This window comes from Pristiophorus japonicus, chromosome 2 (assembly GCF_044704955.1).
Source record: "Pristiophorus japonicus isolate sPriJap1 chromosome 2, sPriJap1.hap1, whole genome shotgun sequence".
NCBI lineage: Eukaryota > Metazoa > Chordata > Chondrichthyes > Pristiophoridae > Pristiophorus > Pristiophorus japonicus.
In genome coordinates, this window is record NC_091978.1 from 156,871,448 (window position 1) to 156,884,784 (window position 13,337).

Below are 13,337 nucleotides of genomic sequence, written 5' to 3' on the forward strand. Positions count from 1 at the left end.
ACAATATCATAATAAAATAATTTTCGCAGGAATTTTTCTGCTCATTCCTTCGATGCTCAGTAGGCAAGTGTTTTACTGTGTACATGGTGCGACACTGAAAAATAGAGACAAAGAAAGTCAAGGGTTTAATTCCTGGTTTGTGGTGAGTTAGCTAATCTCAACTGGTTTGGCAGTAATGGAATAATAATTAGTCTCCCCATCCCTGGGCCAGGCTTCCAGCTCCTGACTGTCATCCATAGCTGAAAATGTGTATGTTGGGACTGGCTGAGAAGAGGATTGAGTTTGGTTGTGATGGTGTTCACAGTGTGCACTCACTGCCTCGACTTACGCAGGAAAAATAGTTACTAGCATGAAGTACTGGAAGGCCATCACCAGCATCCACAAAGCTATATATGAAGAGCCGCCACTGCCAGCGAGGGAAAAATGTTTCTGTTCATTATATAGGTATAATATTACCACTTAACATTTATGCCCAATAGCTGTTTTCCCCTTTATTGAAAGGCTGTGGAACAATCCTATGCTAAAAGGGCATTCCTCTAACAACCACAGTGCCTCTAAAAGCAGGAGATTTAAATTAACCAATTTGAATGACGCTTGCACTCACAGTTACAATAACTACATAAACATTGATTCTCCCCCTCCCCCCATTGTTTTGAGACGATGGGGCTTAAATTGCCCATTGCCTGAAACGGGGCGCACCCTCCGATTCAGTCGATATTCGGGACTTGGAAGTTGTGGTGGCTATGGGGCTGAAATGCCCTTGCAGCGGGACTACCGCCCAAGCAGTCATCAGCGCCATGCTGACGTGTCACAATGTCTCTCCCCTTCAGTTAAAGGGGAGAGCCGCTGCGAGTTCTGCATATTTTTAAGTTAGGTCCACTGGGCCACCAAGGAGGGTTTCAACGGGCCAGCGGCCTGGCACCCAAGATGGGATGCCACGCTGCCTGTTGGCGGCCTGGCCGAACCTGGGGCATAATTGTTGGGCAGACCTGGCTGTCGGCCGACAAAAAAAAATAACATGGTGGTCTCAGCAGTGCACCCTCCCCTTTAAGGGCGGATGGGCTGCCATGCTGCAGAGAATGTACCGATACAAAAAGCTGCCGGGGGCACCGACCGGCGGTGGAGCTGCTCCCACAGGCCAATACCGGGAAAGGGACCATTTCCCGTGGGGCACTTTTGCGAGGGGGGGTCCCCGTTAGTCGGTAAGGGGTAGCATGTGCACGCCGCGGTGGGAAAATGGGCGGAGCAATCCCGGCACCGCTCCTAAACAATTTACAAAATGACGGCCCCCCCGCGCCGTCCCGTGGCCGCTGCTTTCAGGCGGCCAGAGGCCTTATCGGGAGGGACAATTTTGGCCCCGATATTTTGAGACTAATGCCCTGTGCACACCAGTTCCAAAGACATTAGGTGGAACCAGTACTTTCCACTTGCCTCAAGCAAGGCCACACATGCAGTGTTGGAGGCCACTTGGCTGAGATTTCTACCAGCAGAGGCCAGGCCAAAACAACTGCTTCCAGACCAGTAGCAGTGCACAACACCTCTCTCCGGATTTGGAGCAAGCACCAATTCCCAGACAGTAGTCTTGCCTAGCACTCGACCAACATATTAAGCTGGAAATATGGTCAGGTTCATCAAAGATCAAATCAGGAATGCACTGTACAATTTATGGTTGAGGCTCGTATCTTCTACAACATCTCATCGTAATCCTCTATCTTCCATCTCACCCTCATTCCTGTTTTATGACCCTTCCAAGCGATAACATTTCTTATCAGATAATAAATGTTTGTACAGTTAGATGCAATTTATTTATCTCTTCTTTGTCGTGCATTTTCCATTTTATCCCAGTTAACAAGTACTTTACATATATTCAGCTTTCACGGTTACAAAGCTTCAAATGCTGACTTAATGTCAGCTGTGGCTCAGTGGATAGCACACTTGCCTCTGAGTCTAGAAGGTTGTGGGTTCAAGTCCCACTCCAGGAACTTGTAGCACAAAAACTCTCAGCTGACACTGCCGTGCAATGCTGAGGGAGTGCTGCACTGTTGGAGGTGCCGTCTTTCAGATGAGACGTTAAACCGAGTATGCTCTCTCAAGTGGATGAAAAAGATCCTATAGCACTATTTCAAAGAAGAGCAGGGGAGTTATCCCTGGTGTCCTAGCCAATATTTATCCTACAATCAACATAACAAAAAAACAAATTATCTGGTCATTATCACATTGCTGTTTGTGGGAGCTTGCTTGTGCGCATATTGGCTGCCGCGTTTCCTACATTACATTAGTGACTACACTCCAAAAGTACTTCATTGGCTATAAAGCACTTTGAGACATGAAGTGGTCGTGAAAGGCGCTATTTAAATCCAAGTCTTTCTTTCTTTTAGATTCAGCACTGGTGGAAAAACGTACATTTGGCACAGATCAAAAAGTAAGAATTTCCTGTTGCAATACAAAACAGACATCCTTCCTGTACTGCTGTCACGTTAGGATTGAATATTTTCTTGAGGAAAAATTACATTGTCCGTTGCACGGTTGTGACTACCGATCTTGTTTGAGCAACTGGCTCTTTCCTTTCTGCACTGCCCTCGACAATGAACTACTCTTGCCAAGTAGCCACTCACTAACATACTAGCTCTGTTCCTGGTCTCCAACCTTAAACACTACACTAGTTCCCTAATGTTGTCGAGATGAAAATATTTCCATTATCCACACTTCAAAAACTAGTACCAAATGCAGAAATACTGCCGTCTGCACTGCCACCTAGTGCCGGTATTTGTGCCACTGCACTAAATATCATAATGATCTTAAACACACCATGTCACCTATACAGATGTTGGAAAATATTTTTTCCTCAGTTTATAAAAAAATGATGCAGTTATTTACAAACTATCCCTAGGAGGACAGCCGCACCAACATTAGCGTCCTCGACCAGGCCAACATCCCCAGCATTGAAGCACTGACCACAGTTGATCAGCACGGCTGGGCGGGCCACATCGTCCGCATGCCAGACACGAGATTCCCAAAGCAAGCGCTCTACTTGGAACTCCTTCACGACAAACGAGCCAAAGGTGGGCAGAGGAAATGTTACAAGGACACCTTCAAAGCCTCCCTGATAAAGTGCAACATCCCCACTGACACCCGAGAGTCCCTCGCCAAAGACCACCCTAAGTGGAGGAAGTACATCTGGGAGGGCGCTGAGCACCTCGAGTCTCATCAGCGAGAGCATGCAGAAATCAAGCGCAGGCAGCGGATAGAGCGTGCGGCAAACCAGTCCCAGCCACCCCTTCCCTCAACGACTATCTGTCCCACCTGTGACAGGGACTGTGGTTCTCGTATTGGACTGTTCAGCCACCTAAGGACTCATTTTAAGAGTGGAAGCAAATCTTCCTCGATTCCAAGGGACTGCCTATGATGATGGTATCATTATAGCATTTGTCTGTGATGTATAGTGTCATACAAATCTAAGGTGACATTGGCCCAGATTACTTGCAAATATAGAATTGCATAGAAATTATGGCACAGAAACATTCCATTAACCCAACTAACTCATGTTGATGTTTATCCTCCACATGAGCAGTACTCCTAATCCCACGTGCCCATATGCCTTTATCCCCTCTGTCCTTCAACATCTAGCTAATCTATTATTAAATGTTGACATGGGGGCCGAAATTCAGGCCTGCCAGAAAGCTGGCGCACCTACCTTTTTAAACAAGTTTTTACCGCCGGGTGCGATGAGGCGGGCTTCCAATCGATTTTCTCCACTATGAAGTTTTTTTTCGAATTGGACCGGAAGCCGGTCATAATGGGGGCGGACATGCAGCGGTAAGTGTCGTGAGGGGCGGAGATTGGGGCGTGCCCGAGTCTCCACCGCTGTCACTCAGCGGCAGAGCGGCGGTGATGTCATTGTGCGTGTGCATCACCACGTCTCTCCCCTCATTTAAAGGGGAGAAAAGCAGCATTTTTTTAGGTTCGGCCACTGGGCCACGAGGGAGGGTTTCGGCCGGCCAGGGTACCAGGCTGCCTGTTGGCGGCTCGGCCGAACCTGGAGCCATAATTGTCTGGCCGATCGGGAAGTAGGCTGGCAAAAAAAAACATGGCGGTCGCGGCAGTGCACCCTCCCCTTGAAAGGCCGCCGCGCTGTTGTGCCGCACACACACAAAACAAGGTGCACCAACAGAAAAAGCGGCAGATCGGCGATTTTTGGAGGTAAATTTCAGGCGGATTGCGGGAGAGTGGCAGTGTGCACTTTGATGACGCACTTGCGGCGGTCGGCAGCAGAAGGACAGAAGTGGGGACAAAATCTCTGAGGTAAATTTGGATGGTGGCAGCCAATCGACTGCAACGTAGTGGCCACTCGATTCCGCCGCATGGCCGCCGCAAAACAGCGGTAACGGGCCTTATCCAGACCCTGAATTTCAGCCTCATGGTCTCTGCTTCGATCACTACTTCCGGTAGTGCATTCCACAGCCTCACGGCCTTCTGTGTAGGATTTTCTCCTGTCTTCTGTCCTAAATCTCTTTTAATCTTATATCTATGCCCCTTGTTCTAAACCCCCCAATCACTGGAAATAATCTTTTCCTATTCATTTTGTTCCATCCCTTTGTCATTTTTAATACCTATATCAAATTACCCCTTAATCTCCATTGTTCTAACAAAAGCAGTACCACATTTTCAAATCTTTCCTCATATTTCTGACAACAGAGAGGTAATGGAGGGGTTGAGAGGTGGTAGATAGCTGGAGTTGGATGCTGTCACTGTACACATGGAAGCCGAACCTATGTCTGCGGATGCTGTTGTTAAGGGGAAGCATGTAGATGAGGAAGAAGTGTGGACTAAGGACAGATATTTGGGGTAGATGACAGGTAAATGTGCAAGAGCAGGAAGAGAAGCTATTGCTGGAGATGCTTTGGCTATGTGCAGATAGGTCAGAATGGAACCAAGCAAGGATGATCCCATGGAGATGGCCATCAGAAAAAAGGACGATGGTGTAGTCAAGCATGTCAAAAACTGTGGACAGGTCAAGATAATGCACCATGATCACAGTCACAGAGGATGTCATATGTGACTTTGGTTAGGGCTGTTTCAGTGCTGTGGCAGGGATGGAAAGCTGATTGAAAAGATTCAAACATGGAACTGCTGGAAAGATGGGCACAGGTTTGGGAGGTGACAACACATTCAAGAACTTTGGAGAGGAAAGGGAATAATGAAATAGATCAAGTTAAATGTAGGTAGCTCCCAAGGTGCTCACCCACATTTAACGCATCAACCTGATCTATTTCATTACTGTACTTTCAACATAAATTAGCTAAATATAGGAACGGAGGTACAGGAGTAGGCCATTCAGCACCTCGAGTTTGCTCCATCATTCAGTAAGATCAGTAAGATCAGTACCTCAACTCCATTTACTTGCTTTAGCTCCATATCCTTTGTTACCCTTAATTAACAACAAAAATCTACCGATCTCAGTCTTGAAAACTCCAATCGCCCTAGCATCCACAGCCTTTAGCGAGATAGAATTCCAGATTTCTACTATTCTTTGTGTGAAAAAGTGCTTCCTGATTTCCCTCTTAAATGGTCTAAGTCTAATTTTAAGATCATTTACCCTCATTCTTGATTCCCCCAGCAGAGGCAATTGTTTTTCTGTATCTACCTTATCGAATCCTTTTAACATTTTAAACACCCCTCAATCATCACTCAATCTTCTATTCTCAAGGGAATGCAAGAATATGCAATTTGTCCTCATAATTTAACCCCCCAAAATATTTCACAGTATATTAATACATTATGTTTGACTGCAGTGTGATGGTTGGGAGTGTCATATAGCTGGTTATGGACTGAACAGTTTGGTTTTTGAGTGATCTATCAAGAAATTTCAACTGAAACAAAATTAGTTAGCTACTGAGAAAACAAAGTCCATAATGCAGGATACCACCGAGACTGAAAAAGAAAGAATACAAGGTGAATCAGGAAATAATGATTAGTTGATGCCCAACTTGGGATTTTAAAAGCCTTAAATTTGACCCCCAATGGTTCTTGGCTAATAGTTGTTCGATATAAAATGTGAAATATTACAAGCCTTTGGTGTACAGTATGTGTCAGTGAGATTTCAGAGAAAGTCAGTGAAGGGGAGGCAGCATTAAAAAATAGAATACATTTTCTCTTCCATCCCAGGATAGAGTTTTGTCCAACGTAAATCAGAAAATTAATTAGAATTACATAGAATTTTACAGCACAGAAACAGTCAAGTCGGCCCAACGGGTCTATGTCGGTGTTTTTGCTCAGCACGAGCTTCCTCTCACCTTACATTGGTATATCCTTCTATTCATTTCTCGCTATTGTATTTATTTAGCTTCCCCTTAAATGTATCTATGCTATTTGCCTCAGCTACTCCATATGGTAGCAAGTTCCACATTCTCATCACTCTAAGTAAAAAAGTTTCTCCTGACTTCCATCTTGGAATTATTAGTGACCATTTTATATTTATGGTCCGTGGCTTTTGACTCCCCCACAAGTGGAAACTTCTTCTCTACGTCTACCCTAATTTTAAACACCTCTATCAGGTCACCTCTCAGTCTTCTCTTTTGTAGAGAAAAGAGGCCCAGCCTGTTCAGTCTTTCCTGATAGTTGTACCTTTTCAGTTCTTGTATCATCTGTATAAATCTTTTTGTACTTATTCCAGTGTTTCTATTTCCTTTTTGTAATATGGAGACCAGAACTGTGCACAGTACTTGAAGTGTGGTCTAACCAAGGTTAGACGTTTAACATTACTTCTGTGTTTCAATTCTGTTCAAGAAATGAATTCCAGTACTTTGTTTGCACTGGTTATGACTGTTAACCTGCGTTGCTACTTTTAATGATTTATGAATCTATACCCCTAGATTCCTTTATGCCTCAATTATTTTCCAAGGTATAAGTAGCCTGCTTATTCCTCATACCAAAATGCACCACCGCACAGTTATCTATATTGAAATTAATTCACCACTTACATGCCCATTCTGCAGGTTTGGTAATGTCTTCTTATATATTGTCGCAGTTTGTGCATGGAAGTCAGTATTCCTGACTTGCTGGTCACTAAAATTCCAATTCACACTGCCACTGATCAAGAATCCATACTGGGAGTAAAGCCTCCAAAAATTGGACTTTTGTGCAAAACAACTGAATCTTCAAAATTGCAGGACTATCAGAAGATGCTTTACTATTGTCATCAGCCTTATACTCCGATGTGTTTTTCTGCTATATCTCTCTACTTACTGCTGTGGCGATGAATATTATTCTCTGCACCATCTCTAGATCATCAACATAACGTCTGAGGAGATTTTGTGTATTCAGACGTTCATTGGCATAAAGATCATTGAAACGGGAAACCAGTCGAGCATGACGAGATGCACTAGTCAGTTTACCATAGGTCGGTGAGCGGTTGGTCACAGGTGAAATAGAGATAGGAGAACGGCGTCCTGCGATTCTAAAAACAAATAATCACTGGCATTAATACATACCACAATAATAAAACATAGGGTAGTGCTTCAGAATTAACTAATATACCTGTTACATTACGAACAACCTTACTTATCATTTTTCTGGGCAGCTGCTAACTCTCGTGGGGTGGAGAGGGGGGCAAGGGAAGAAACAAACCTTAGACAATTTGCAGTGATCCTCTGCATCTTTCCCCACTGTCTGATTGTTCAACATAGATACCGGCACTCTTTTAAAATGCTTTTTAGGTTTGGGACCTTGCTGTTTCCACTTTCTCTGCTCTCAACTCTTCTTCCTCATCTTGGGGGATTATTTCCTCTGTGTGCAGAGAACTGATTTATGCTTTCATTACACAAAGGACAGAAAGCAAATCTTCCCCCCCTTGTCTTTTATTTGACACAGTGAATGAAGATTTTCTCTCTTCATTATTTGTAGCAAAAGTTAATGGAGAAAATTATCCTCCAATGAGTAGGCATTTGGGGTTAGAACCTCCACTTTTGGGGGCGATATTTCTGATGTGGGCGTTAAAAAAGGGTTTTCAGATTGCCGGCTTCTCGCCCATTCTCAAAACAGCTAGTTTACATTTTTGAAAATGGGCGCTACCGTGAGCGATATCAAACGGGCGGTAGCGTTACATTTTTTAGACCTTCTGCCGTAAAGTGTGGCCGTCCTTAGCAACGGCGTGTTAACGCTCGATTCCCGCGATTCTGGAGGTCAAGGGTCACCATGACATGCGCAGAAGAGGAGACAGAGAGAGAGGGAGTTCAGAGGGACTGAAGGCGTGACTGGGCTGCTTTGGGAGGAAGGAGGGAGACTTTAGAGTTTCACAGCAAATAGGCAAACAAAAACTAGCTGTTACTAGTCACATATTTGACCGAATTTGCCCTATAATGGAGAGAGGAGGAGGCATCACAGCACATTGTGGAGACTGACGCTGGAGAGAGCAGTGAGGTGGGAGAGGAGCATTGGAGGCCGCAAAACAGCCAGGAGGTTCTCGGACGAGGCAAATGCCTCCCTCCTGCAGGAGGTCGAGTTACGCTGGGGTAATTGGACACAGGGAGGGCGTGGGAAGCCCACCCCAAAGGCCTACCAGTGGACCGAGATAGCAGAGGTGGTCTGGTTGGTGACCAACGAGATGCGTGAGGGTAATCAATGCCGCAAACGATGGAACGACCTTGTGGGATCCGCAAGAGTAAGTATTACATTGATTTACATGTACTTATGTATTTATATAATTTGATTTGTAACAGTCATGAGTGACTATCAGCAAATGTGAGGTCTTGCGTTTTTAACGGGAATGTCTTACTCAAAGCCTGTGGTCACGGTGTATGTCTTTAGGTAAAGAATGATAATAATCATAACAATCATGATTACATCTGTCGGTTATGTGTTGTGTCAGTCTCTGTGACAGTACCTAGCAATGATATCATGCAATGATCTCATGCCATGTCGTCCTGTCACCTTTTACAGAAGAAGCTATTGACGATGAGGTCCGTGCAGAGGCAAACGGGTGGGGGGCCACCAGTCCCCAGCGACATCACTGAGATGGAGGAGTGGGTGCTCACACTCGTGGGGAAGCACCCCCGGACAACCACGGACGCATCTGAGGCTCCTAAAGTGATGCCGCGTGAGTAAAGCTTACACCATTGTGTCGTGTAAAGTCTATAGATGCCACACCCACTCACATCCGAACAATCATATATGATAGATGATTTCTAAAAGTGTCATAGCAATAATGGTAGCCTAATGAAAATCATTGCAATGCACAATGTGTTGATGGTCATGCAATGTGATGTCTGTGATGATTTTGATAGCGGTGGTGCTTTTGTCGTGCATATGCTGTGTGTAGCGCTGGACTCACCTTGTGACCCTAGCACCCCCTTCTCCTCTAATAACCTTATTTGTGTTTTGCAGCTCAGCCAGCAGCACGGCCCCAGGCAAGACCACAGAGGCCATAAGGTGGGGGCGCGGGACAGGAGTCCTGCTACATCTGGTACTGAGGAGCTCGGACTCTCAGCCGTCAATCCGCTGGGTCTGTTCTTGAAGGATGAGAGCACGGACTTCAAAGAACCCGCATCACCACGCTCCAGAAGTCATTCCATCCCAAAACCATCTATTGGTCCTCCGGTCATTCCCGCCTCCACTCTGGAGGTACCGGCCCCAAACACCTCTCCACAGGGCACCCCATTTGTCCCCAGGACGGCGCCAACCCCGCGGAGACCTCGTGGATGCGGCAGGTCTGTTCCACGAGCACGACATGACAGCGGAGAGATGGTTCAGTTGTCTAGGAGGACTGTGACCAGCTCATCGAAGCTTTGGGGGGCATATCCCGACACCTGGCCACCATGACCGAGTACATTCCGTGCATGGTGGAGTCCCTGGATGCGATAGCCAGGAACACTGCTGCCACAGGCCTCGCAGTGATCTCCGAGTGCGGCACTCCACCCTCAGGTTCCGCACCACCACTGCGAATGACATATGAGAGCAAGGACCAAGATCCTGCTTCTGCATCAGAGAATGTTGCCCCCTCGGCAGCCCCCGCTCCCGTACCCGTGCAACGACCCACATCTGCTTTCATCCCCTCCCAATGAGGCACTGCCTGAGGAGCTCCTTAGCCAGGCGCCATGGAGCGAGGAGGGGAAGGGTAAAGGTGGGGAGAAGGGGAGGGGGGAAGGAAAGTGAGGTGCATGTCCGCAGGTGATGGCGGTGTTATATCTCCATCAGCGTGTATGCAATTTGTTGCAATGTATGGGGGTTGGAGACTACGCTCCTGCTTTGCCTTTGTATTCTGTGTTGCTGGACATGTTGAACATGTGATTTATGTCAATGGTGGAAAAAGTGGGGTGTGGGCAGGGGTTGTGATACTTATGATTTCAGACCAATGTTGGTATTAAACTTTTGTTATTGAGCATAACCTTGTTGCGCATTGTCTCAGATAGCTGGACCATTACACACTGGTGATTCCTTACCATGAAAGGATTAAATACAACTTAACATCAATCAACATAAACTTTTAACTGGCACCAAAGTGATGGGCACCATTGATGTCTGAGCTGCACACACACAGCAGTATGTCAGCATTGTCACTCACATCAGCGCTCTTTCATGCAAATCGTTCCAATATCAGCTCCTCACATAAGAGTGGGATTTAACAAATGCCAGCCACACCGTTGGCGTTTGTTCCAGTTAGTTCCATTTCTTGTGGGCGTTTTTTTGAGCGAGCGATATTGTGGGCGATATGTGTGCGAGGTGGTGAAATTGACGATGGGCGATCTCCATGGCCACTAGTTTGGGTAAAAAACAGTGGGCGGGCGTTCATATTGAATCTCGGCGTTAATTCCGTGTGGAAAGTAACGCTGGGCGATATTATGGCCGTTGATTTCGCCCATTCTGCTGATTCTGCCCCCAAAAATTGGGCGGGCGGTAATATTTTTTCCCGGCGTTAAGCACATAGGGAAAGTAATGCTCGGCGATAAGTCTCCTAAAAAAGCCCGTCAGTTTCTATTTTGTGCCAAAATGGACGATATATGGGCGTTATACGTCATTTCAGTGGTAAAATGGACGTTAAGTGGGTGTTAAGTATGCAAAAAAAGTGGTGATCCTGGTCATAACAGTTTTAATAGCTATGAGCTGCAATGAAACTGTTAAGGCAACTTCATCAGCATCATATCATCATCATAGGCAGTCCCTCGGGATCGAGGAAGACTTGCTTCCACTCTAAAAATGAGTTCTTAGGTGACTGAACAGTCCAATACGAGAACCACAGTCCTGTCACAGGTGGGACAGACAGTTGTTGAGGGAACCGGTGGGTGGGACTGGTTTGCCACACGCTCTTTCTGCTGCCTGTGCTTGGTTTCTGCATGCTCTCGGCGATGAGACTCGAGATGCTCAGTGCCCTCCCGGATGCACTTCCGTCACTTAGGGTGGTCTTTGGCCAGGGACTCCCAGGTGTCGGTGGGGATGTTGCACTTTATCAAGGAGGCCTAGAGAGTGTCCTTGAAACGTTTCTTCTGCCCACCTTTGGCTCGTTTGCCGTGTAGGAGTTCCGAGTAGAGCGCTTGCTTTGGGAGTCTCATGTAAGGCATGCGAACAATGTGGCCTGCCCAGCGGAGCGGATCGAGTGTGGTCCGTGCTTCAGTACTGGGGAGGTTACTATGATAAATACCGCTGCCTGTTAGATCACGTTTAGATAAACAACATAAAATTTATCTGATGCCCACAATCACAGTACTAAAACTAAGATAGGGAGAAGATTGGTCAGGGTTCGCTCTGATTGCTATCCATCCTTGCTGGAAGTGCATAGAATCATAGAATCATAGAAATTTACAGCACGGAAAGTGGCCATTCGGCCCATCGTGTCCACGCCGGTTGACCAGGAGCTATCCATCTTAATCCCACTTTCCCGCTCTTGGGCCATAGCCCTGTAGGTAACGGCACTTTTGTTATGTATGAATAAAGAGTCTGACCAGATACTGTGAGCTCAAAGCAAAGTGCGACTTAGTCTTTTATTACAGGTCTCCAGAGTGCCTCTCCAGCCTGTGAGGCCTCCTTAAGTACAGGTGCTCTCAAGGGATTGTGGGATTCCTTGGGACACCAGGGAATGAGCCCTCTGGTGGTTACACAAGGTATTTACAGGTTTACATATATAACAACATTCCCCCCCACCAAAGTCAATAGTTGTAACTATTTACAAGGTGAGTCGATCTGGGGCCCTTCCTTCCCTGGTTGATCGTCTCGATGGAACTGCTGGTTTTGGTGAGTCGTTTGTTGGGCCCACGCTGGACTGCTGTGCAGCTGGCCTTGCTGGGCTGCCTGGTGTGGTGAGTCCTGCTGGGCTGCTGCGGGTGATGGGTTCTGTTTCGTGGTTAACTGCTGTGTCGGTTGCCACTGATGTGTGTGTTGGAGGGTCAAAAAAGGTAGGGTCTAGTGTGGGTTGCTCTGGATAGTCCGTGAATCTGAGTTTGGTTTGGTCCAAGTTTTTGCTGTAGATAAGTCCATTTGAAAGTTTGACCCGAAACACCCTACTCCCCTCTTTGGCCACAACAGTGCCGGGAAGCCAATCGGGACCTTGTCCATAGTTCAACACAAATACAGGATCATTAATTTCAATTTCGCGTAACACATTTGCGCTATCATGATATGTACGTTGTTGAAGCCGCCTGCTCTCTACCTGTTCATGTAGATCAGGGTGGACTAACGAGAGCCTTGTCTTAAATGCCCTTTTCATGAGCAGTTCAGCGGGTGGAATCCCAGTAAGCGAGTGGGGTCTTGTGCAGTAACTAAGCAGGACTCGGGATTGGCGAGTCTGCAGTGAGCCTTCAGTTACCCTCTTCAAGCTCTGCTCGATTGTTTGCACTGCTCTTTCTGCCTGACCATTGGATGCTGGTTTGAACGGGGTAGATGTAACATGTTTGATCCCATTGCATCTACAACCACTAGGAACATTTTACCCGACATGGACATGGACCCGAGACCACTGTTTGGAGAGCCAAGGGCATAAACTTAGTGGCGCCTCCCTGGGTGCATTGCTTAACTATGAACATGTGTTACATTTGAGCTCGCAGGACTCTAAGTCCGTATCGATATCGGGCCACCGCACGTGGGATCTGGCTATCGCTTTCATCATTACAATGCCTGGGTGAGTACTGTGGAGATCTCTAATAAAAGTGTTCCTGCCCTTTTTGGTTACCACTACCCGATTGCCCCACAGAAGGCAGTCTGCCTGTATAGACAATTCATCTTTGCGCCGCTGGTGCGGCTTTATCTCTTCCTGCATTTCTAATGAGACACTGGACCAGCTCCCATGAAGCACACAGTTTTTTAGTAAGGACAGTAAGAGGTCCTGGCTCGTCCAGGTTCTGATCTGTCGG

The 13,337-nt window shown here is 46.5% G+C and overlaps 1 protein-coding gene across 3 annotated transcripts in view; it reads right to left on the bottom strand.

Moving 5' to 3' along the window:
* spata18 (spermatogenesis associated 18) overlaps positions 1-13,337 on the bottom strand; it is a 347,300-nt gene that overhangs the window by 211,312 nt on the left and 122,651 nt on the right. For all 3 annotated transcript variants that reach the window (XM_070870070.1, XM_070870069.1, XM_070870071.1), the window contains one exon: positions 7,246-7,456. In XM_070870070.1, the coding sequence (XP_070726171.1) occupies positions 7,246-7,456 (211 nt within the window). The remainder of the gene's footprint in view (positions 1-7,245; positions 7,457-13,337) is intronic.